General features: G+C 38.2%; 1 protein-coding gene across 1 annotated transcript in view; it reads left to right on the top strand.

Moving 5' to 3' along the window:
• klhl5 (kelch-like family member 5) overlaps window positions 1–26719 on the top strand; it is a 58893-nt gene that overhangs the window by 10991 nt on the left and 21183 nt on the right. Inside the window, exons 2-5 of the mRNA XM_056256816.1 lie at window positions 1922–2104; window positions 10954–11090; window positions 11864–12060; window positions 14340–14552. Of these exons, the coding sequence (XP_056112791.1) occupies window positions 1922–2104; window positions 10954–11090; window positions 11864–12060; window positions 14340–14552 (730 nt within the window). The remainder of the gene's footprint in view (window positions 1–1921; window positions 2105–10953; window positions 11091–11863; window positions 12061–14339; window positions 14553–26719) is intronic.

Below are 26719 nucleotides of genomic sequence, written 5' to 3'. Positions count from 1 at the left end.
CCCACACACAGCTTTTCTTCCAAACTGATAAATCCTTCAATCTTACAAATGGGCCTGTTTTATTCTAAGTATGTTAAACAATAACTAATACTATTTTCTGTAGTGTATATATTTTATTACAACATACGTCTGTTTTGGATCTGTATCCAGAACTTAATTTCACCTGTAACATGAGCACACATCTGGTTATTAAAACGATTTAGCTGATATATCAGTCTCACAAACCTGAAGGTCTGGTTCTCAGTAATGGATATGACCGAAAATGACTTGCATTTCAGTGCTTGAACGTGTTAGCCTGTTAACTTGTGATTCATTGAAAATAACGAGCTGTTAGAGTTTACTATCGTCTTCTCCTCAGGCTCACTTGCTGGCTATTGTGATTAATTACAGCAAGAACTATTCATTATCAAGGATCTTGGATGAGTCAGAAGCTCAGCGGCCTTAAATGTGGACAGAATTTTTACTATAGAGATGTGTTCACAAGAGCAACATTAGGAGAGAAAATAAGTGTGAACATGGGAAATGAGGATTGCAAGGCAATCTGCAGAGATGGAGAGAGACAAGAATGACAGGAAGCGAGTGATTAAATGGAGAGAGCGAGAGGCAGTAGAGACGACAGCCGTTTGGGAACCGGCTAAATTGCTTTGTGTATTTCATGGCAGCTTCATCATCAAAGCTAATTACTAACAGCTCTCTAAAGCCCTCTATATTTATCCATCCATTGATCGTGTGCATGAGTGTGTAATTTTAAGCGTGTGTAGCACTAATTTTGCAAGAAAAGCTTGCCTCCATTTAAAATGATTTAGATTTTTAAATGTAAAATGAAATTTGTTATTTTGTTGACCAATTAAGCATAAGTTAGTGTTCGAATTGTGGTAGGACTTGGCAGGGAGGCTGGTACTTTGTGGTAGACTTGGGGGTCCTCAAATATTTTTGTAAAGGTTCTCAAACTTTTACTCAAAGGCCCCCTATAGTGTAAAATTATTATAATGTTAGATATTTCTGGGATTTCTGCTGTAAAGTCATTACATTATAAAATATAATATAAAATAATTACAAAAATGACCAATCAATATTTTAGATTTCCAGTTTAAATATTGATTTTAATATTTTTAATATTTTTATTATACTTTTATTGATATTTTGAATGAACTTTTATTTGAATATGTTTAGCCTTCATGTTAATTTTAGTTTATTTTTTAGTAATTTCGTTATGTGCTTTTGTCATTTTTTTGTCATTATATTATATATATAATTAGTTTAAGTTTTAGTTAGTTTTAGTTTTCATTTAATTTTAGTCGTTTAACTTAAAATTATTTCAGTTTGTTGAAAAGGCAACGTTTCTTATTTTGATTGATATTAATATTTAATTTTATTTCAGCTTTATTTCAATTAACAGAAATGTTTTAATAGTTTTGTTTTATTTAACGATAATAACCCTGTTTAAAATTTGAATATTTTAATTAGGGCTGTCAAAATTACGGATTCATTTTGTGATAATTTTTTTTCAGTTTAACGCGTTAAATACATTTAACGCAGTTAACGCATAGCATTCGTTTTTTTTCTGTCATCTTTTGCCTGGGCTACTGTGTATGATCACACTATGATTCCTTCAAGTGCTATTAAACCACTCAAGCACCATAGATGCAAAAAAAAGAACTCAAATTTGTATTGGCATGCTGTGAAGTTTCATTTTAATATATGAATAAGTTATTATTTTATATACTTTTATTTTTATGTTTTAATCAGTCAGCAAGATGGAGAATTTGGTGAATTCCTTGTTTACAATATATGAAACATATTTTATTAATAATACTCAATAAAAGGAATGTAAACAAATACTATAACGAACACATACTCATCATTTCATTAAGTCGGATTCTGATTGACTCAGATTAACACAGTGCATATGTGTTTTCAGGACGTCTAACAGCAGTGCGACTTTGTCCTCATGTGCGTCGATGGAGCCGTGTGTGTCAGATGAACATTTCCAGGCACACAGTCATGCTGAACACACCTTCAGACGCATGGAGGCCTACCTGAGGACCAGGAAACTCTGTGATGTCGTCCTTCTCGCCGGAGACCGCAGAATACCGGCTCACAGGTAACAAAAAAACTGTACACATGATTCAAATATTCATACAACCAAACCAAATGTTGAACCAAATGACCTCAAACCAAACCGCACAAACTTTAGTCCAATGACAAGTTTTTCTCCAATGTTGGGCCTCTGACACAAGATCTGAGTGGATCCAGTTCATGCTGCTGAATCACAAATGCCCTGGAGATGCTGGAGATGAGTGATGGTAGTTACATTTTACTGCTGAATGTTGCAGCAGTGGCACATTTATAGCACATTTCATTGTCAGCAAGTATTGCAGTTTCTGAATTTGACAAATAAAACTTTGGACTTTTGATAATGGCTTTTGATAATGCGGAGTGTCTGTTATAGAGACGGAATAAGGTATGATTACAACATATGTAAACTAAAATTATACTTAAAAACACTATTTATGCCCAATTTAAACTACCTAACTAAATTGAAAACCAAAATGAAAATAATCGACATTTTCAAAACTCAAAGCAAGATCAGTTTAACAGGCAGTTAAATGGATGTGTGTCTTCTCTTTTGTAAACTGCATTGTCTTTGTCTGCTCACTGGATTGTGTTTGCAAATATTAGAGTACATGAAAATGAGGATGTAAATGTTGGCCGGGATTCGACCAAATCATAAAGGGTCTCTCTTTATAATGTTAGTCAATGTTTCTTGGACCAAAAACATAAATTAACTTTACATAATATATTCTTTTTAAGATCTTACAACAATTATATAATTTTAAGGGGAAAGGTTTATTTTAAGAGTTCTTTTTTTTGGGACTATTTTCATCTTCTTGGTTTGAAATCAACATTGAGAGGATGTCATGTGGTTGTGACATTCATGTTTCAGAGATAGACTGCACTGAACACATACATCAGATCTCGATATTATTCACGAGACTTTGGACTTTGACAATGACAAGTGAGATTCCCCTGTGATGCTGATAGGGAGAGACAGGTGTTCAAAAACCATTTATCATGTGAGGCCCTGTTTACACCTGGTATTAAGATGAGTTTTGGTCGCTCGGATCATAAGTAGACGACGCTAAATACAGGTGTAAACAGACTCTAAAATCTTTTGAGCTTGTCCACTTTTGACCACTTCCAGAGGTAGACAAAAATGCATTAAGACCAGATTGCGTTCGTAGTGTAAACGTTCATGTCACACTCGAAGAAATCAGGGCAGAAGTGGTTGGAAGTGGACAAAAGAGACAGAATAAAACACCAGGTGTAAACAGGAATGTGTCTCCCTTGTCTACTTGTGATCCAATCGACCAAAACGCATCTTAATACCAGATGCAAACAGGGCCTGAGAGTTTCTAGATTTATGGAGAGGTGGACTGGGGCTGGTTTGAGACGCAATCTCAGGCACAAACAGCATCTATTCTTACTCTGTGTGTGTGTGTTGACCCAATAAACGTATTTGTTAATCAATGTTGTGGAATAAAAGTATCAAAAGTTATTAAAAATGCATTTACATATATTTTCAGTGCAGAGTACAAATGCAAATGACTCTGAATTTATTGTTGCTTTCAATTACAGAAATAAAATAAAATCTGTGTGTGTATTTGTGTAATGTATTGTGAACGTACAAAACATAGATTACAAAAGTTATATTACAAGATATATTTTTTTGCCTTTTGTTGCATGTGAGAAATGAATATTTTATACTGTTAACTGTTATTAAAGTGAAATAAAATGGACTGATTCAGACACAGTTGTTGTATTCTCCACCCCCCCCCCCCCCCCCCCCCCATTCCACAAATTTCCACTCATGCTGTTTTTGCATTTTTCCAAAATGTTTATCCAGCTTAGTTTCTTAGGGTCTAAATCCAGCTTAGAGAGTTTGTAATTTTTTTAAGTATGTCATTTCAGTGCATCAAGTACATCAAAGATCTGTCCTCCATAGACAAATTATGCACACCCAAAGATTTTTTTTTATTTCATATGTATTTTTATATTGTTATCTTAATGGAAATGCTTCAGTTTTTAGGTTAAAACGTTGTATTTACAGTAATAACACAACAAGTTAGCTAGCTGTCAGTTAATTCTGAACTGGTAAAAAGGACATTTTTGTTCCTGCATCAAAGTTATTAAAACTCACGGGTTTAGATACGGTAATTACACCCAATAAACTTACTCTAAAATCATAATATAAAATTATTACAGTAAATTGCATGATCCTCAAACATTTTCTGGCACATTTTCAGATTGGCAGATTTATGAAAAAGTAATTATAGAGACAAAAGATATTAATGTTATCTTATCTTTTTTTTTTTTTTTAGTTTTTTTTTTTTTTGTTAACATAATGCAATAGACTCAAAACTAAACCAAATAATAGGCCTATATATAATAATTAGATTCTGCAATAAAATTTTTTTTGCTCGTACTGAAAATGGCAGATTCTGTATTTCTCAATCTGCATCAGAACAGCAGGAAATGCAATCACATAATTTAATGCACATGTGCTGTAATTCAATAATAAAACAACTTTAAAAAAAAATAGACTTAATTTTCACATTAACATCTCAATGCATGACAGTATTTCACTCGTGGGAGGAACTTTGTTGATGATTCAATTCCACCATACAAAGATTGCAAATGGCTCTGTTAAACGTCCCATTTGTTATTGATTTATAAATAAATTACCCATATTGATGGTCTGTCTCTATCATTTACTGTTAAATGCATGCTTTGCTATAGGGACTTGTGTGCGTCAGTTCCAATCCCCACAGTTTTTGGAAAACACACAAAGCAAATGTAGCCATTATTGTCAAATTGAATAAATGCATTAATACTGTAGCTTTAAAATGTATTAATTACACGTGTTAACAAGTTAACTATTGACAGCTCTACTTCAAAATAATAGAAAGGGACAGAAAAATTCCTCTAATTGAAGAATCACCCTTAAATAGCAGCACCTTGGCATTCCATCACTCTAATCTTCTCTAATCTGTTCATCCCATGTCTCCTTCATTATTTTACCCTCTTCTTTGTGTCGTTTCCATGTTTGTTGATGGCATAGTTCTGCTGATTGCAAGGCTGCCTCAGGCAGCTGGAAGATTTTGCTGGTGTTTTATTTATAATGATGCGCAGATGCACACTCATATAGTGAATAGCCTTTGTACTTTTTCTAACTAGAACGCCATCTGCAACCTAAAATACTTGCCTAAAATCTTGCTTTAGCACACAGACTTTCAGGCTGCTATGAGAAAGAGCATTCAAAAAAGCTGAATCGGTTATCCAGTGACACTCTAATATGAGCAAAACCAGCAGAGAACCGCTAGAATAGTGTGTGTAAAGTGAAAGGTTTAAAAGCAGTCTGCTCAGTGAGAAAAGAACATAAGAGAGAGTGAAGGAAAGTGTCAGAGGGCAAATGCCGAGTGTTACTCCTGCTGCTAAATGAGTCTCACAGGCTCTTTCACTCCTGAAGCCTCATTTGTGTTCCCTTTCTTTCTCTTTTATTCTCTCACCTCTACTTTTCTTTCATCATAATTCTTGCATGAGTATTCACCATTACCAGCGTCATGTGTTTCCATATCTCTGCGTTTGCATGTACTGTACTTGCTTAAAGTGGTGCAGGAGCAAGTTTTGAAGTGTGAGGCGCAACACCCTCTCCAGGCAACTATTTTACTTTCGATGAATTCATATTATGGCTGCACGATATATCGAAATATCGCAAATGTACATATTGTGGTATGCATATTGCAATGGCTTGCGATAACTGCATGATATTATTAATACTCCAAAAGATTACAGAAAAGTCTAGGTTTTAGGTCGACATAGATACTGGTTTACATTGATGTTAAAATGACACTTTTTATGTAATGCTACAGTAGAACAATTATTAACAAAAATAATGTGAAAATGTGTTGGTAATACAATTTTCAGTTTTTAAATATAATTGAAATTTATTTCACACACTTAAAGCATTATCGTATTGCATATCGAATATCACATTATTTAACGAGTTCTTCAAACTTGTGCAGCCCTAATTCATATCAATTCGTATGATCTCATACATACGTTTTCGTACAATCTGAATATGCCTCACTGAATATTAGTTTTATGTGTGGACCATCATGCTTACTTTTTTATGTATGTTTCCATACAAACTAAGATAAGATACATTTATACAAAATTGCCTACTTGTAAAGTTACATTTTCTCCTGAGATCGGGTTGTGGGCAGGGCCTTTTTGTGACATTACAACATGATGATGGCTTATTTCATTAATATTAATTGGAAAGGAAACTAGTAAAATAATGAATATTTCTAATGGCAATTAGAAATGACAGGAAAACGATAACAAATAAAAATCCTCACAAAACTGAGATCGGGAACAAAATCCCTTTCCAAATTGAAAACGTTATTTTTAAATGCAGGTAACTTAGTAATAACATTCTAATCCCTCCAATAATTATTCAAAAATGTTTGATGAAACCAAATATGTTTCACAATAATCTTTCAGGATTACTTCACTTCACTTACACAACTTTAAGGGATAGTTCACCCAAAAATGAAAATGAATCAATCAATAATTACTCGCCCTCATGTCGTTCCGTTAGACTTTCGTTCATCTTCGGAACAAATGAAGACCTTTTTTTTAAAAATCTGAGAGCTTTCTGTCCCTCCACTGAAAATCTACATAACTACCACTTTGACGCTTCAAAAAGTTCATAAAGAGATCGTAAAACTAATCCAAATGAATTGAGCGGTTTAGTCTAAATTTTCTGAAGAGACACGATCTCTTTATATGATGAACAGATTTAATTTAGTCTTTTATTCACAGATAAACATTGATCAGTGAACATAAACAGAATCTCAACTGAACCTGCTTGACTCGCGAGAACAGACCACATTGGTTCCTGCAGAAGCTCAAACATGATGCGTAACTGTAACGGTCACCAGCTGGAGTGCCCTTGAGAGACACCAGAGGTCACTCCGCACAGACTATTATCACTCCCTCACAAACTACATTTTCCATAACTCACTGCCCGGACTCCTCATCACTGATTGCATTCACCTGTGTCTCATTACCCTGTTAGTCTCAGCCTATTTCAACCTTGTTCACGCATTCACTCACTGCGAAGTTTTGTATGTTGTTGCACTGCATTTCCGAGCGTTTTCCCTGGTTTTATGTCTCTTGGTTTTTGGATTTCTTGCCTGTTCCTTGGATTAGGCTACTCTTTTGCCTCTGACCTCTGCCTGTTTTGTTTGTTCGTTTGGACTGCTCACCTGTGTTTCGACCATTGCCTGTTTCCTGGATTACGTGTCTGGATTAACCCTAATAAAGCTGCATTTGGATCTCAACGTCTTGTCTCTGAGCAGTTACGTAACAGTAACACACGAGAATGTATCTCATTGGTTCTCTCACGTAAAGCGAACTGCTGAGCTTCTGTTTATCATAACTGATGTATGGGTTTATGAATGTTTATATGTGAAATAAAAGCCTATAGTAAATTCAGTCTGTTCCACATATAAAACGATCGAGTCTCTTCAGAATATTTGGACTAAACCGCTCAATTTATATGGATTATGGATCTCTTTATGAACTTTTTGATGCGTCAAAGTGGTAGCTGCGTACAGTAGCTGTCAATGGAGGGAAATAAAGCTCTCAGATTTCATCAAAAAGATCTTCATTTGTTTCCCGAAGATGAACGAAAGTCTTACGGGGTTGGAATGACATGAGGGTGTGTAATTAAAGGGATAGTTCACCCAAAGATGAACATTCTGTCATTATTTACATACCCTCATGTTGTTCCAAACCTGTATGGATTTCTTTCCTCTTTTGAACACAAAAGAAGATATTTTGAATAATATGGGTAACTAAAGAGTTTCTGGTCCCCGTTGACTTCCATAGTAGGAAAAAAAATACTATGGAAGTCAATGGTGCCCAACAACTGTTTGGTTACCGTGACCGTATGCATGATCTGTATATGAAACGTGCATATAGGCAGCTAAGCGCGTCCACAAGCTACTACGGAGATGACGTGTCAGCATCGACTTAATCTCTGCAGCCAAAAACACAGGAAACATTATCAAAATTATTAAAATGTTTAGACAGTCTCCTTCGTTTTTTTTCACGACACACTCATAATCATTACGTTTGTCGGTGCGCTGTGGCAAGCTTTATGCGTGCGTTCGAGCGCTGATTAGGCTATGTAATATATAGGCAATTATAGGCTCGTTATTATGATTTATGGCCTATTAATATAAACGCGCGATTAGTCGACTAATCGTTTAAATGAACGACTACTACTTTAGTCGAGGGCAGCCCTAGATTATATCAGTGGTGTTCTGTGATAATCATCTTTTATTCATTTCTAGTTAAGTGTTGATGTCGCATTTATAAAGTTTAGTGGTTGTCAGTTGGTAATCTGGTTTGATGTGTATATAATGGAAATGACTCATCAAATATGTATTAATCTTATTAAACAACCAGCATTCATGCAAGCAGAACAATAAAATTGCTTAGTAATTTAATACGTAAAGCAAACAAAAACAAACCTCACAGAGTTTGCCTTCCTTTCAAGCTGTAATACAAGCATGCACACACTCTCAGTTCTTTGATATAGTAATTAGCATTTTGGCTATGAGTCTAATAGATTTAAAGCCGCAAGCTTTGACTGAGTGTGTGTGCATGTGAATATCTATCTTTGTCTGCAGAGCTGGATTTGAATAGGAAATCCTCATTTTACCATGCTTCAGTTAACAGATCCTCAAATCCTGTCTCTTACAGTAATCTCTCTCTCTCACTCTCTCTCTGTTTCTCATTTCTGTCTATTTTACCCCCTCTTTTTTATCATGCTGTAACATACAGCACACAAGTGTCTATTCCAGGGGTCTCCAAACTTATTTCACTTTTTAAAAATGAAAGTGGCTGAGAGCTACTCATTTTATACAATACTGAGTCATTACTCTCAAACTAACAACAATCCAAACTGATATACACCTGAAAGAGTTATAGACGTCACCTTTTAATGTTAGAGAAAAGAACAGAATCACAGAATACAGTTCATTATGGAAAACAGTACTTTGCATATTTGCATATTATACTGTAGTTGTTAATAAAGTTGTTATTATAGTGCATCATAACTAGAGATGAAACGGTATGAAAATTTCATATACGATTAAAGTGACTAAAATGATCACGGTTTAAACATATTGTTAGAATGTGCTGGAAATGTTCAAAAAGTACTGATACTACATACTGAAATCATTTCACCAAGTTTTAATGTCGAAAACCAACAAACAACAAATACAATTAGCAGCGCTATGCACTTTTAGGTTGAATAAACATTACAATATTAACATACGGGTGCCTTACAACATAACGTGTTATCTACTAACATGTACTGCATGTTCAAATAAAGTTTTGACAAAGAACCTCACAGTTCAGCCTTTAAATTATTTTTATGAAATGGATGAGTCAAAATGATAAATTATAGGCATTTTATCTGCACCATAAACAATTCATAAACATAAACATTTCTACATAGGCTACCTTATTATCTGAAGTGTTGAGATTTTTAGAATGCACATTAGCTAATTTTCCACCTACAAAAATACAAATTTGGTCCGATTTTTGCATTGGTCAGAAAAAAAAAAGACAGACTGGCTGAATGAAAATGTAAATCCACTCTCTGGCAGGTGGTGCTTATGGAACAGCAGAAACAGAGCTGTTTCCCCCAGTGTAGTCAACTCTTTTCAGACCCCTTTAGTGACTTTTTTTCCAAGAAAACGCCTAGTGACAAATCTAGCAACTTCTTGGGACAAAACTTCAAGGTTATACTGTGAGTTTTTCAGATCGCAATAATCAGATACGGTTTTAATGATGATTAAAATATGAAACGGTAATACTTGCCTACATTTGTAAAAAAAACCTCATGAAAATAATGTTTTTTTTCCCCCTTTTCTTTGCTTTAATGCTATCTTTACTCATCCTGATGCAAACAAGGTTTTCTAGCTAATACTGCCTTGTAGCTGTAAAAGCGTGAGGATGTGCTTGACTGAAACTTTTAATTGTTGGTGGTTATTCGGTTATATTGTAATTACATGTTCATAAATAAATAAAAAATAACCTTAATGCCGATATGTCAAATAAATACTTGATTTACATTGGAGGGGGTGAGACATTCCTAATTCAGAGGCTGCGTCCTTTGAAGGACGCCTTCGTCACGCCTTCGAAGGCAGAGAAATTTGGACCGAGCTTTGGTAAATGGGACGGTCTAGCCTATGGAGGATTGTTCTTGTCGCCTAGCAACTGTGACAGCTGTCGTTGACAAGCGTTTTCACTGAACTTTTCTGATATTCAATATTCAACTGGTTCACTTCACAACCTGTCTAAATATGTTCACCGTGCGTGGTCCATTTCTGTAAATAATAAAGAGTATAAACTATATAAAATTGCATCTTAGTAAGACATTATAACTGCTTTCTTATTTTTACATTTCTATCAATTGTTATTTGAGTAAGTTGAAACCCCAAACCCCAAAATTCTGTGGTAGGCTAGGCCACGAAGGACCCATCTGTTGTATCCTTCATTGCCCGGGAAATGAAGGACTCATTTTGAGGCCGCATTTGAAGGAGCCTTCAAATTGGGACAGCCTTCATGGGTGTCGCGGTGACGCAATCAGCCTTTGAATGCGGCCTTCGAAGGATAAACTCTCTGAATTGGGACGCAGATTATATTAGCTCACTCTGATGAAAAGTATATTTTGGCGAGCTACCTCCAATCAGGCCACGAGCTATGAAATGTATGCTGTGAAAAAACAAGAGCATGTACAACATGTCGGCACTCAGTGAGATACAGTATAGTGTCATCTCAGTTTCTCTCTCTGTCTTTCTCTCTTAGACTGGTTCTCTCATCAGTGTCTGATTACTTTGCGGCCATGTTCACCAGTGATGTCCGAGAGGCAAAGCAAGACGAGATCAAAATGGAGGGTGTGGACCCAGATGCATTATGGGTCTTGGTACAGTACGCTTATACAGGTTTGTGTTTATCTGGAAGAGATGTTTGCACATGCACATATGCACATTAAAATTTTAGCTGATAGCCTACAGATAAATCAAAAATTGCAAAAATTGTTGCAAAAACAAAACAGAAATGGACTAAAAATAAAATACTTTTAATTATAACGGTGTAATGTTTTGCATTTAAAAGTCTGAAGGACTGATATTCATTTTGAAATCTTTTAAAGATTACATTTAACAGTTATTAAAATATTAATGATTTATTGTCATTAATTATACATTTTAAGTTGATTACACCACTGTTTAAAAGTAAGATTTTATGCTCACCAAGGCTGCATTTATTTGATGAAAATTACAGTAAAAATAGTAATATTGTGACATATTATTACAATTCAAAATAACTGTTTTCTATTGGAATATATTTTAAAATGTAATTTATTCCTGTGATGGCAAGGCTGAATTTCCAGTCTTCAGTGTCATAATATCCTTCAGAAACCTTTCTGTATCATACAAATGGTGATTTGGTGCTCACGAAACATTTCTTATCACCAATGTTCAAAACAAGAGCAAATAATGAAATAGTGTTTGAAATAATAAAGCTATTTATGTTACAAAGATATTCTGTCACTTTTGATCAAATGAATGTGTCCTTGCTAAATAAAGAATTAAATTCTTAAAAAAAAAAACAAAAAACTCCACACCTTTGAATGATAGTTTACTTACTAAATAAATAAACCAATAAGCACTCATTAACAGATTTGCACACCTAATCTCAGTCTTTCTTTCTACAGGGCGTTTGGAGTTGAGAGAGGACACTATAGAGAGTTTGTTGTCGGCTTCATGTCTTCTGCAGCTGTCTGCGGTGGTTCAGGCCTGCTGCAGTTATCTAATGAAACAACTCCATCCCTCCAACTGTCTGGGCATTCGGTCCTTTGCAGATGCTCAGGGCTGCCTGGACCTGCATAAGGTGGCACACAACTACACAATGGTGAGCACACACACATTGAGAAGAGTTACACACTCACTTAATTAGTGCAAAAGATATACTGGCAAAGTCAAAAGGAGTTCCTGCTCCTGGAAATTTGATTCTAAACCTCTTGGTTTTTTTTTATCTTTAATAAGCACCCCTCTCATTCAGCCTCATTTTTCATCTTTTATCACTTTTCTTTCATTCTTCTTTGTTTGTGCGCCTTCCAACCAAATGCATACTGAAGGATTTATCATCCGCAGTTCACCGAGTTAAAACTTGGAAGTGAATTAGAAGACACTATCGAGCGCGTGCACGCAACAGCATATGATATGCTTAAAGTTACAGACACGCTGTGTATTTTTTTTGTTCGTCCTTCAGCGTTCTGTATTGCATCTATGTGGGCGGCTGCCTCAGTGAGTGTGTGTATTTGTATTCATCTATAGGTGTCTATGTCCATCTGGCTGTCTGTGCCCGTTTTTGTGGGTTTATGAGTGAGCAATTGAGCCCATTTTAACAGGCGTGGAAGCACTGGTGCCGAAAAAGTTCCCTGAACGAGGCGAGTGTGTTTAATTGGACATGCTACTGTTCCTCTTCGCAAATTTTCCGCTCAGCGTTTGATGTTTCACTGCTCCTGAGGGAAACTCATTCAAGAAAATATAACCCATAATAGCCCGCCCACAGTTCACAACAGGGGGGGTTGTCATGGAGACTGCAGTGAAAACTTGTTTTCCATTTTCCATCAGTGCCTCTGTTTCCTATCTGGCTTTCCTTCCCTTGTTTTTATTTCATCCCCCCATTCCCCAACAATGCGAAGATATGTCCAGTTCTCTTGTCCAGTTTGTAATAGCAGGGATGTCCAGGATGGGTAGCAGGTCTGTTCTACAGGAAAAACAGGGAAATCTATGTCAAATTCGAATACTAAAATGCAAATAATAACAATATAATTGTGCATTGTAAATATAGCAAAATAAATATTATCAGCTTTTAAAAGGGAAGAGAATGTACTTGAAAAGTCTGGGTCCTTAAGCAAAACCAGTTGATAACTTCTAGTCTGTGCTGTGTAATTGCTAGTAACATATACACGTCACATATATACAAATATACAATACCTGTGTCATATAAAGTTGGTAAAAACATCAATAATAGCTTGGATTAAATGTTATGATTATTAACAATAGATAAACATTTTAGTGTGTGTGACTGTGTGTGTGTGTGTGTGGTCTGGTAAATCCTATGTTATGGGGACAAAATGCCCACAAAGATGGCAATATCTGAAATCCCTGTCCTTGTGGGGACATGTTTTGGTCCCCATGAGGAGAACAGCTTATAAATCATACTAAGTGATGATTTTTGAAAATGTGAAAAAATGCAGAGAGAGTTTTCTGTGATTGGTAGGTTTAGGTGTAGGGTTAGTGTAAGGGGATAGAATATACAGTTTGTAGAGTAAAACATCATTATGTCCATAAAACATGAAAACAACAACGTGTGTGTGAAAGAGAGAGGTTGTTTGTGCTCACCAAGGCTGCAGTTAAAGCAAAAGAAGTAAAACAGTAATATTGTGAAAATTATTGCAATTTAAAATGGTTTTCTATTTTAATTTATTTTAATGTGATGTATTTATGAGATGGCAAAGGTGAATTTTCAGCATCATTACTCCAGTTTTCAGTGTCACATAATCCTTCAGAAATCATTCTAATATGCCGATTTGATGCTCAAGAAACATTTATTATCAATGTTAAAAAGAGTTGTGCTGCTTAATATTTTAGTGGAAACCATGACACTTTTATTGTTTGTTTTTGTTTTGATAAAAAGAACAGAAATGAGCATTTATAGCAATATGTAACATTATAAATGCTATTACTGCATCTTTGCTGAATATTTTTAATGTATATTTGTTATGTATATATATTATATGTGTGTTTTTATCTATACACATCATATAGCCCGTGTCACGTGTCTAGAATTTTGATTGAGTTATTGTACAGGGCTGCACTGCAAACACTTTTTTTTTGCTGTGACTAAACATCTACAATCCCGAACCTGATCTAAACATCACGTGCCACTGATCCACCATTCAATTTTGTATTTCCATTTATTCTCTTGGTAGATGGTATCTGTCAAATCGACTTATAGGAGAGTGCTCATTCACTTTGTATTTTGTACGTTGCTATGCTGAAAGGCCATTAGTCACACTCACACATTCTGTGATGCTCTACTTTGTGACAACCACATCCTTGGTTCCATCAACCAATTTAGATAATCTCTTTCTCCCTCTCTCTCTCTATCTCTCTCCCTAGGAGCACTTCATGGAGGTCATGAGGCATCAGGAGTTTCTGCTCTTGCCTGCATGTGAGGTAGAGAAGCTTTTAGCTTCTGATGACATGAATGTTCCAGAAGAGGAAACCGTGGTAACAGCCCTGCTCAGCTGGGTCCGCCATGATGCGCCCACCCGTCAATCACAGCTTCCTGTTCTTCTCGCTCACATCCGCTTACCCCTGCTTAAACCACAGGTCAGTCAACCATCCATCCATCCATCAGTCAGCCAGTCTTTTATTCTGCTGTGCTGTTACTTGTTCAGTCGGCTTGATCAGTATACCCATGAAGCCACACCAGAAAATCATTAATCTGCATTTATTCATTTATCAGCTAATCAGTTAATTGAGTGATCAGTCAGTAAGTCGGTCAGTCACAGTGATTAATGCTCACATGCTTCTTGACGCTTTGCAGTAGAATGCTAAACAGCCTTTTAGCTTTGTCAAAGTCCCTTTTTTAGGCAAGTCGGCCCACTTTGTGACCATCATCTTGGTAACACCCCAGCCAAATGGCTCTCAAAATTGATAATAAGGTTTACAAAAATGCATAGTAAATACTTCATGTTAGTAAAGAGCCTAGAAACATTAAAAACACATTAACTGATGTTCAAATGGCTTCTACTTTATCAGTGAGCTTCACAAAAGTGCTTCATTGCTTTTAAGTAACTTTAATAAAGTGCTGTGCCTTGCGCATAAGTGTTGTTCATTGTTAGTTCGTGGTAAATAATGCTTTAAGTAGCATGCATCTTGAATGTTAAGAAATCTAAAAGTAGAAATTAACATAAACCAAGATTAATTCATCTCGTAAAGACAGAGTTGTTGTTCATTGTTAGTTCATGCACTAATGCATTAACAAATGTGAACAATTTAAGCATTTAATGTAAAGATGCATTAGTCTATGCACAAGTTAACATTATTAAAGATTAACTAATGCTGTATACAGGTGTTGTTCATCTTTAGTTCATGTTAACTAATGCATTAACTAATGTTAAAGGAATAGTTTATCCAAAAATGAAAATTCCGTCATTAATTACTCAACCTCATGTCGTTCCAAACCTGTAAAACTTCCCTTAATCTTCGGAACACAAATGAAGATCTTTTTGATGAAATCTGAGAGCTTTCTTCCCCTTCATTGACAGCTACGCAGCTACCACTTTGACGCTTCAAAAAGTTCATAAAGAGATCGTAAAACTAATCCATATGGAGCGGTTTAGTCCAAATTTTCTGACAAGACTCGATCGCTATAAAAGATGAACAGATTTAATTTAGGCTTTTATTCACATATAAACATTCATTAACTCACACATCAGTTCAGTTCATGTTAACTAATGCATTAAGTAATGTTAACTAAAACAACCTCATTGTAAAGTGTTACCAATATTTCAGATCACTCCAATTCCTATAATGGAGCCCAGCACATAGTTGCATTCTGACGCATTTTGAAATGTGTTAATGCGTAAAATTGAGCTTGTGTAGCTAGAAGCCTTTGCATTTATGCTTTTGCGTAGAGCATTGCTATTTGGCCCTTATATCTCTGGTCTTTATGTGTGTGTGAAGGTCAGTGCTGTTCTGCTGGTTCTGCTATGAGGCTGTGTACTCAATGATGGGATGCGTTTGGAGCCTGGAGAGTGTGATAAGGAGGATGTTGTTGTGTCTTTTTTTTCTCTTATCACATTCTTCACTTCTTACACACGTACACACACTCCACAGAAATGTTTTGTTGTTGTTGCCTTCTACATCTTTAAATTTGATCGGTTTTAAACAGGTCCTTTTTAAATGTTGCAGTGCAGGGCTGTGTGGCAAAAATTATAATTGTTGATTATTTACCTTGATATTATAATCATGATTATTCATTGTGATTTATAGAATTGAAATACTATTTGTATTTGTGTTATGTTGTATGGAGCATTGTTTTATTTAGCCTTCTTTATGCTATATATCTCAAAGCTGAGAACTATGTTCCTGAATTACTTAATTGCTTTTTATATATGGCTGTAAATCAAGAAAATTGTTAACCGCTCAACTTTAACAGAATTTACTGCACAACAATATTATTCATATTGCCTTATTTACACTGTGATTATAATAGGAGAGTTGCAGTTTTGTCGCATTGCTCTCTGGCAGTGCATATTGTAGTGTGTATGTTTTAAATGAAACTACAAATGCTCTAGTGAATCCAAATAATTTGCAAATAAATGTTTTTTTGCTTTGGTTGTAAAGCTATTAGAAGTAAAGCATAAATTAGAAGTACAAGCACATAGCATGGCACTTTCAACACTAAGGTCATGGGTTCAATTCCCAGGGAATGCATATAAAAATATATACCTTGAATGCTTTCGAGTTGCTTTAGATAAAAGCTTCTGCCAAATGCATAAATGTAAAATAAAACAAACATTTAGGAGTTTGACCACTTAAACCCGTGCTTTAGCATTGGTTGTCATTAAAAACACATTATTCTGTAAATAGATATTTTGATGCCAAAGAAGTAGACAATTTTCACAATTTGTAATCTTTGTTATTTATGTGATTGTGCAGCCCTACTGCAGTGTTTTAATGTTATTGTCAAGCACTCAGTCTGTGGCCTCAGAATATGATATTTAAATGGAAATACAGTTTAATTGACCTTGCCTTCTTTCTCGTAAAGGCTCAAAGCTTTGCACTTTTTTCATCTTAATGCATGATGAATTCCACTGAACTCCCTCTTCTCGCTTTTTCTCTCCTTCTACCTTTCTATTTCTCTCTTCCCCCCTTTTTTTCTAAGGTGAAAAAAAGAGAAATATTTAAATAATTCCAGATGAGCGTTCTCCCACTCGTGGCTGGCTGAGCAGAGTTTGTTCAGTTCCATCTAAATGTAAATTGCAGGTTGTTCTGTGCTTCCTAGTGAAGAAAAAAAAGGCCTTTCTAAGCCACCGTCCAGCCGTCCTAACTCAAGAACATTAATTCCTCTTCCACACGTATCCTCAGTATTCACGTTCAGTGGGGATGATCGATTTTGTTCCATGACAGATGTGATCGTTCACTGTATGTGACATGGCCACTTTTATGAAAGAGGTGGCAATGATTAGCTTTTTGTTTTTAGCACAAAGAGGAGAAGAGAAAGGTTGGAGTGGAGATAAATGGAGAGTGGGAGGGAGGTGAAAGCAGAGACTGAGGAGGTGGAGGTGGTGTTGAATGGGTGGGATATTGGAGCTCTAACAAGACAACTCTGAGCGCAGTGATGGATGTGATTATGGATTAAGTGAGATGGTGCTGACTGATGGTGTGCGCGCATACTGTATGCATGTGAATGTTTTTGCAAATTTGAATGTCAATACATGTTGTTTATGTAGTATATGCCAGTGATATTTTAGTACTTCTTTCTGTTCTATTATTTATTAATATATATATATATATATATATATATATTATATATTTTCAGGTTTCAATTTAATTTGAGTCATTTTGTTATGTGCTTTTGTCATTTTTATTATTTTTTTACATTTCCATACAGCTTTATTTTTTATTACAGTTTTTATTAGTTTTATTAATTTTATTACTTTAACTACAACTTATTTATTTCAGTTAGTTGCGAAAGTTAGGGAACAATTCTAATTAGCGATTACATTAGACAGAATACATTTCTAATGTACCTTCTGATGTTCATTCATGTTTATTTCGTGCTATAACTAGTGAAGAGAAAGAGATGATCCGTTTATTTGCATGAGCTGGCTACAGCGATCTATCACGCCACTTTAAAGAGCATCAAAACGATATTATTATATTATGATTTTTTACTTTATTTGTTTTATATCAAAAGTAACAAAGCCAAAAGCTTATTATTGTATGGTATGCACGCTACAATATTTTTGTTTATGCATCAACTGAGAACAGCATAGACTAAAAGATTTCAGTTCATCAAAATAAAGAGATCGATTAAAATCTTGAAATTGATATCGTCAACTCAGCCCTAGCATCAACACAGCTGACATGTTTGCCTGTTGTAGCTTATCCACATTTTGTGCACAGACAATGACACCATCAGAGAAGCGCTACTGTTTCAGTCAATGATTTCAGTCCTCCAAAACCATTTCAGCCTCAACTGAAAATTCAGTATTTTTGTTTGCCAAATTTTTGGTGCATCATTAAGAATGATTGTCTGACCTGCACGATTGTTATCAAAAACATACAAATGTCTACTTAAGAAATTGTCTCTGTGTGATGACTCATACAGTATGTAGAATTTATCACATTATGTCACATATAAATATATTTAAAAAAATAATATTTTGTTCCATACATTTGTATATCTAACATAAAAAATATTAACATTTACATTTGGCTGACAGTCTTATTCAAAACAACTTATGTTAAATAATTATGGATGCTAAATTTGACCAATTCTCTTGCCCTTAGCAGGTATGGTGAGAAGCTAAGTTTGGCCCAGGGTATGTTTTACTTATAGAGTGTCTCTATAGGGCCATATCACTACAGCAGAATTCATTAAGCCATTATTATTATTGTTACTATCCAAGACGCTCCTCTAATTAAAACCTTCTCTATTCACTAGCCGAGCTGAGAGAAGAGATAAACAGGACAGATGAGAGGATGAATGTGATGAACGAACATTCGTTAACGGCCACGAGAGGTGTCATTTGAAAAGGATTACGAGAAAAAGAGAGACACAAGAGGAAAAAGAATAAAGAATGGCCTGTGTGATGTTTATGTATGAGCCGGTAATGATTTAGAGTTTATTAGAACTTGCAGCAGGAAACAGGTTTTGTGTGCGCGTGTGTGTGTGTGTGTTTTAGCTTCTTAAAAGCTTGTTTGCTCAGGAGTTGTTGCCTATATAAGAGTATCTGAACTCTGTTAGAGACCCAGAGGGACACTAGCTCTGTCTCTCACTGGGATTCCCTCTTTTTTTAAAAAGGAATGTAGGTTGGACCTTTTGTCAGAAGTTTCATCAGAAGCTTGTTTCCTCTCTTCATTCTGTCCCCAGAGTCCTCCCCTCAAGGTCTGAGAAGCTGGGAAGGATTCACAACTGTCAGGTTATCAAAGTGTATCTTTAAGTGGTTGAGGGTAAGGGTTCAATTTGAAACCTATTCTGTTGCTCTTTGTGGCTATGGTGTTTAAAGATCTCCTGTGCTGTATAATAGGTAATCAGAAAAAAACATGTATTATGTTATTTGAATGCCAGAACTAAGCTTTAAAAAAGTATTTAAATTTTCTTTTGATTCCCCCCCACTGACCTTCTGAGAAATCCGATGGTCAGTGAACAATGGGAGATTGGGAGACACTTGGGAGACTATTGTGTTTTTTTGTTTTATTTCACTAAAATTTTAAACAAACTGTCAATACTTTGGTGTCATTGAAAATCTTTCTTCAGTACCATGTTATATACACTAGCTGTTATGGAATGACACAGACAGATGATTCAAGTGATAAGGTGATTTATTGGAAACTGCTGGCAAATGAAGAGAAGGATGAAGATGGTAGAGAAATCCTAAACAGATGCGAAGCAGCAGCGAATATGTGGAGTGGAAGTGGTGAGCACACACGTTGGGTTGATTGGAATAGCGTTGGCAGACACAGACGAACCAGGAAACACTCCGGGAGATGACAGGGGAGATGCAGGAGCGCAAGTAAGCGAAAATCCGATTATCTGTAACACAGTATAGAAGTCTTTACTCAAACGAGACCAGACAATAATGCAGCTCGAGGTGTGTGCTTAAATACTGGGGTTGATGAATGACTAGACTGGAATCAGGTGTGCGTGATCAGTACTCTGGAGAAGGTGCTCTTTGTGATTGGTTGCTGATTGAACCTGGTACGTCTGTTACAGTACCCCCCCCTCCACGGCCCGCTCCAGAGGGCCGAGGACCCCGGCGTCAAGGTGGCCGACCTCTACCACGAGGTGCAGGACGATCTGGATTAGACTCATGGAAGGTTGTGAGAAGTGTAGGGTCTAAGATGTCACCTCTAGGAACCCAAGCTCGTTCTTCAGGTCCATAACCTTCCCAATCAATCAGGTACTCTAGTTGGCCACCACGACGTCGGGAGTCCAGAATTTCACGGACAGTGTAAATGGTCCCATCCTCCTGGATCAGTGGGAGAGAGGGTTCCTCTGTTGGTTCAGGTTCTGTTGTAGGAGCGGAAACAGGTGGGTAATATGGTTTTAGCAGTGAAACATGGAAAGTTGAATGTATCTTGTATTGTGGAGGTAGTTGTAATTGGTAACAGACTTGATTGACCTGCCGCTTGATGGTAAAGGGCCCAATGAACCTGGGACTTAGCTTTTTGCAGGGTAGGCGCATTCTGACGTCTCGTGTTGATAACCAGACCTTTTGTCCGGGATGGAAGGTAGGAGTGTCGGCTCGCCGAGTATTGGCCTGGGTTTCTTGCCTGCGCACTGCTCGCTGCAACTGATGATGGGCTGCGTCCCAGACCGTCTCGCTCTCCCGGAACCAGTAGTCCACTGATGGTACGTTCGATGGTTCCCCGGACCATGGGAACAGAGGCGGTTGATAGCCGAGTACACACTGGAAAGGTGTAAGTCCAGTGGCAGCTTGTCTTAACGAATTTTGGGCATATTCAGCCCAACCTATGTACTGGTTCCAGGTATCCTGGTGGCCATGGCAGAAGGTTCTGAGAAATCTCCCAATCTCTTGTATCTTCCTTTCCGTCTGCCCATTGGATTGTGGATGATAGCCTGATGTAAGACTAACGGTCACACCAAGGAGGGTGAAGAAGGCCTTCCAAACTCTTGAAATGAATTGTGGCCCACGATCAGAAACAATATCTTCGGGGATGCCAAAGTATCTGAAAACATGGTTAAAGAGTAACTCTGCGGTAACCATGGCTGTGGGGAGCCCCTTCAGGGGAATTAATCTACAGGACTTGGAGAAACGATCCACGATGACCAGGACTGTGGTATTACCAGAAGATGGTGGTAGGTCAGTGATGAAATCCACTCCTAGGTGTGACCAGGGGCGTTGAGGAACGGGCAGCGGGAGTAACTTGCCGGATGGTAAGTGGCGTAGACTCTTTGTGATTGCACAATCAGAACATCCTTGGACGAACCTCCTAACTTCTTGTGCCATGCCAGGCCACCAGAAGCGATTGCGTATCAGCGAGAGGGTAACATTGGCCCCTGGGTGACCAGTGCCCAAAGAGGAGTGAACGGAATGGATGATGGCAGTACGTTGAGATCGTGGTATATATGTCCGGTTTGGAGGACACCCTGGCGGAGGCTGTTGGGAGGCATTGGAGGAGGAGAGTTGTTGATCCAGGGACCATTGGATAGCACTGACCAGAATCTCTTGGGGTAAGATGGGTTCAGGTTCATCTGTGGATTCATCAGGAGAGTGAAGACGGGACAGAGCATCTGCTTTTGTGTTCTTGGTGCCTGGGTGATAAGCAATGGTGAACTTGAAACGGGTGAAGAATAGAGCCCATCTAGCCTGACGGGGATTAAGTCTCTTTGCATCTCGTATGTATTCTAAGTTCTTGTGATCTGTGAATACCAGGAATGGGTGCTGAGCTCCCTCCAACCAATGCCTCCATTCTTCCAGGGCTAATTTGATGGCCAGGAGTTCTCTATTGCCGATGTCATAATTCCTCTCTGCTAGGGTGAGTTTCCTGGAGAAGAAGGCGCATGGATGTAGTCTGGCTGGGTCCCCATGCTGCTGCGATAACACTGCTCCTACTCCAGTAGTGGAGGCGTCAACTTCAACCACGAAAGCCTTGGTGGGATCGGGATGAATAAGAAGCGGTGCACTGGTAAAGGCAGTCTTCAGTTTCTCGAAGGCTTGCGTGGCAGCTGGTGACCAGAACAGCGACTTGGGCTTGCCTTGAAGGAGGTTGGTCAATGGAAAGACGATGGAGCTGAAATTCTTGATAAATCGACGATAAAAGTTAGAGAATCCTAGAGAACGCTGGAGTTCTTTGATGGTAGTTGGAACGGACCAGTTGCGGACAGCCTCAACCTTCCCCTCGTCCATCTGGATACCGTGTTCACCGATGTGATAACCAAGGAACTGGACTGATGACAGATGGAATGAGCATTTCTCAGCTTTGAGAAATAGCTGATGGTTTCTCAGGAGTTGTAGGACCTCCGCAACGTGCTGGCGATGTTCGGTCATATTTCGGGAGTACACCAAGATGTCATCAATGTAAACCAGTACAAACTTGTCAAGAAACTTCCGGAGAATCTCGTGCATAAAATCCTGGAACACAGAGGGGGCATTTACCAGTCCATAGGGCATGACCAGATATTCATAGTGCCCCGTAGGGGTTACAAACGCTGTCTTCCACTCGTCCCCCTCACGTATTCGGATAAGGTTATAGGCGCTGCGGAGGTCCAGTTTGGTGAACACGGTAGCACCACAAAGTTGCTCAAGGGCTGCTTGAACAAGGGGAAGTGGATACCGGAATTTCACTGTGATTTTGTTGAGGGAACGGTAGTCTATGCAAGGCCGCAAGCCTCCGTCCTTCTTGGCCACGAAGAAGAAGCTTGAAGCAGCTGGGGATGTAGAAGGACGAATATAACCTTGACGTAGGGCTTCCTCAATATACTCTTTCATGGCTTTCTGCTCGGGTATGGAGAGTGGGTAGATCTTACCATGGGGCACTGGTTCACCCGGCAGCAGGTCAATAGCACAGTCCCATGGTCGATGCGGAGGCAATTGGGTGGCTTTTACTGGACAGAATACGTCGTTGAAGGAGGCGTAACAGGTGGGAATATTCACAGACTGCTTCTCCACCGGGCTTTCAATGGAGGTGGAATGGAGAGATAAGATCTCTGGAGTCACTGGAACGGGGAGAGGAAGACGAGGAAAACAATCTGGAAAACAACTATCCCCCCATTTCTGAATTTCTCCAGATGTCCAGGAGATGTGAGGGTTATGTTGCATCAACCATGGTCGCCCTAGAATGATGTCAGCAGTGGAGTGCTCCAGAACCAGTAAACTGATGGATTCAACATGACATAGACCAACTTGTAATTGAATGGATTCAACATAGTAGCAGATCTTACGTTTGCAGAGTGGTTTGCCGATCACGGAGTGAACTTGGTAACTGGACTTCGTACATCTCTTCTTGAGCTTGAGCTGACGGCAAAGTTCCCCGGAGATGAAGTTCCCGGCTGACCCGGAATCCAGGAGGGCTGATACAGACACAGAAACATCTTGGGCAGTTACTATTACATTGGTGGTGAGTGGTTTCATTTCAATTGAGGGAGTATACATAGAACTCACCACAGGTCTGGGCGGACGTACAGGACAGGTTGACTTGATGTGACCAGAACCTCCACAGTATAAACAAAGACCCTGGGTGAGTCGTCTCTGACGTTCAGTGACTGATAAGCGTGAGTTACCAAGTTGCATCGGTTCAGGATAAGATTCTGGAGCGCTGGAGAACTCTGGCTGGCGGAAGGGATTGTAGAAGTGTTGGCCCTGTTGGTCTTCCATACACTGTTGAACACGGCGTGCTACCTGAATAGACAGCTGGATGAATTGTTCTAAGCCCATCAGGTCATTATATGTGGCGAGATGCAGCCGCAGTTTGGGATCCAATCCCTGTCTGTAGGTTGTGATGAGAGCGCATTCATTCCAGCCACTAGATGTTGCAAGGGTACGAAACTTTACTGAATAATCGGTTATTGACATTCTTCCTTGTCGAAGATGATATAGTTGTTCACAGATGGATGAATCTCCTTCTGGTCTACCAAAAACTTCACGAAAGTGATCAATGAAATCATCCAAAGAACGAGTTACTGGGGATGCTTGATTCCATAGGGGTTCAGCCCATTGCAGTGCTCGTCCGGACAGCAAGGATATAATGAACGCGATTTTGGATCGGTCAGTGGTGAATCTCTGCGGTTGCATCTCCAGGGCCAGTGAACATTGCAAAAGAAACCCGTTGCAATCCTCCGCCGAGCCAGAGTAGGGCGCCGGATTGGCCACGGGACTAGCGGAGTTTACCGGAGAAGGAGTCGTCATGGCGGAAGTTGAAACGGTTGACGAGCTGAGAGCGCGTTTGAATCCGTCTATGAACTCCTGGAAAGTAATCCGGATTACTCGTATCGCTGTTTTGGTCTGGTCTTCTGTTATGGAATGACACAGACAGATGATTCAAGTGATAAGGTGATTTATTGGAAACTGCTGGCAAATGAAGAGAAGGATGAAGATGGTAGAGAAATCCTAAACAGATGCGAAGCAGCAGCGAATATGTGGAGTGGAAGTGGTGAGCACACACGTTGGGTTGATTGGAATAGCGTTGGCAGACACAGACGAACCAGGAAACACTCCGGGAGATGACAGGGGAGATGCAGGAGCGCAAGTAAGCAAAAATCCAATTATCTGTAACACAGTATAGAAGTCTTTACTCAAACGAGACCAGACAATAATGCAGCTCGAGGTGTGTGCTTAAATACTGGGGTTGATGAATGACTAGACTGGAATCAGGTGTGCGTGATCAGTACTCTGGAGAAGGTGCTCTTTGTGATTGGTTGCTGATTGAACCTGGTACGTCTGTTACACTAGCATTCAAGGAGTAAAGACTGGAGCAACGACTGCTGAAAATTCAGCTTTGTGTCACGGTTATTTGGACTCACACATCTTTAGTTTCACCTTTCAGTTTTTGTTGTCATCAGTCACATGTTTCTTTGTCTTTGTTTCCCGCCACTCATCTGTTCCCATGGACCCTAATCTTCCACCACAGCTGCACATCATTTAGTTCGTTACCTCTGTGTATTTAGTTCCCCTCTGTTCAGTCTCTAGTTGTCGGTTATTGTTTGCGTATTGTACACATGCTGATACATATGCTGTTACATTTGCTACCTTCTAGTTTAATAAAACCTTGTTTATGTTTTATAATCCTGTCGTCCATCTCCATGTTCATCCTTGTGACACCATCACCCGAATAGATACAATTTGAAAATATATTAAAATAGCTAAATTATTTAAATTGTAATATTATTTCACAGTATGAAAATATTTTTTGGTCAAATAAATGCAGCCTTGGGGGGGCGATGGCGATATACCGTAGAGTAGACACAATAAACCGGTAGAAATTTGTCAACCGGTAGATTTTGGATGATCATTTCTATCATGGTTACGCTGACGTTTTCTTCTTACCACTCCCTTGCAGATGCCAAATCTCTGATGTTTTGTTCATTTCAGACAAAAGAACTCTCCAAACTGTCAGTGTTGTGACTGGTGTCTTGGTCACTCCTCTTATAAATACCCTTCCTGTCTGGAAGGTTTAAAGCTTTTAGCTAATCTTAAAGCCAATCTTCTCCAGCATAAATCAACATTTTGAAGTTGGCAAGCAGCTCCTTGGTCTTTATGACAGCATAACTGATGTGATTTCAGTTTTTAGAGAAGCAATTGAACAATAGTGGGTTTACAGTAAACACCAAGGTGCCCTGAAGTGAGCTGAAGTGCTTTTTATCCTAGTTGATTATGCAAGGATAAAATCAAGGAAACCAAGAAAAAATAAGTATAATACATTTTGCAACATTAGAATAAGTTTAGGCAGACAGAGTGTTTGGCCTTTGATTTTGGGATGTCATTTTTTTCACACTTTATTTTTAATGTTATCAGTCAAATAAATTTTTACTTTGTTTATATAGTTTTTCTTTTTTACCCAACAAACATAAGGGTACAAACAACAAAATCAAGTGCAAATACAAATACAAAAATAAGATAGTTCTTAATAATCACCCTTTATTAAATGTATGAACACAGATACCCCCTGTTAACAGGTTAATGTCACGTTTCCCATTCCATGACTAGTAAAATAATCGCGATGTATTCTCTGTAAAATTGCGCCAAAGCTGGACTGGGGGCTGTTTTGAATCAGGTGCATTCTGGAGGGTTGAGGTCTGTGGCTTACGCAAGCCGGAAACTGAGTGCCTCAGAACAACGGTATCCCATACATCAGCTAGAGTTCTTGGCGCTCAAGTGGGCGGTAGTGGATAAGTTTCACGACTACCTATATGGAGCACAGTTGGACTTGTGAAACGTCATCAGTCACTGCCCAAGTACTGTCCCAAGTACTACAAAGTTCACATCTAGCCAAGTCCAGTTCAAATCCCCGGATGTGTTCTTGATCCGCCCCATTTACCGAGGATGCATCGAGAGGTGACTTGTGCGGACTTGAGACAGCCAGGTATCCCAGAATGCATCTCGCATCAATAGCAGAGGAGAAAACCCGCGTAATATCAAAATACTACTGTTATTGTGTCATGAAATGTAATTTTAAGAGTGTTTCAGGCGAGAATGTGGTTGTTTAAAGCTCAAATCTGTGCTTTATTTATAAAGATAGCGCCTATTTGAAAAATGTATCTGACGTTTTGTTTTCGTAGTTGTGACATCCAGGCGGTCACC

Source organism: Rhinichthys klamathensis, unplaced genomic scaffold, assembly GCF_029890125.1.
Source record: "Rhinichthys klamathensis goyatoka isolate OS25496 unplaced genomic scaffold, OSU_Roscu_1.1 h1tg000133l_1, whole genome shotgun sequence".
In the NCBI taxonomy this organism is placed as follows: domain Eukaryota; kingdom Metazoa; phylum Chordata; class Actinopteri; order Cypriniformes; family Leuciscidae; genus Rhinichthys; species Rhinichthys klamathensis.
This window is presented reverse-complemented; position numbering and strand designations above follow the sequence as displayed.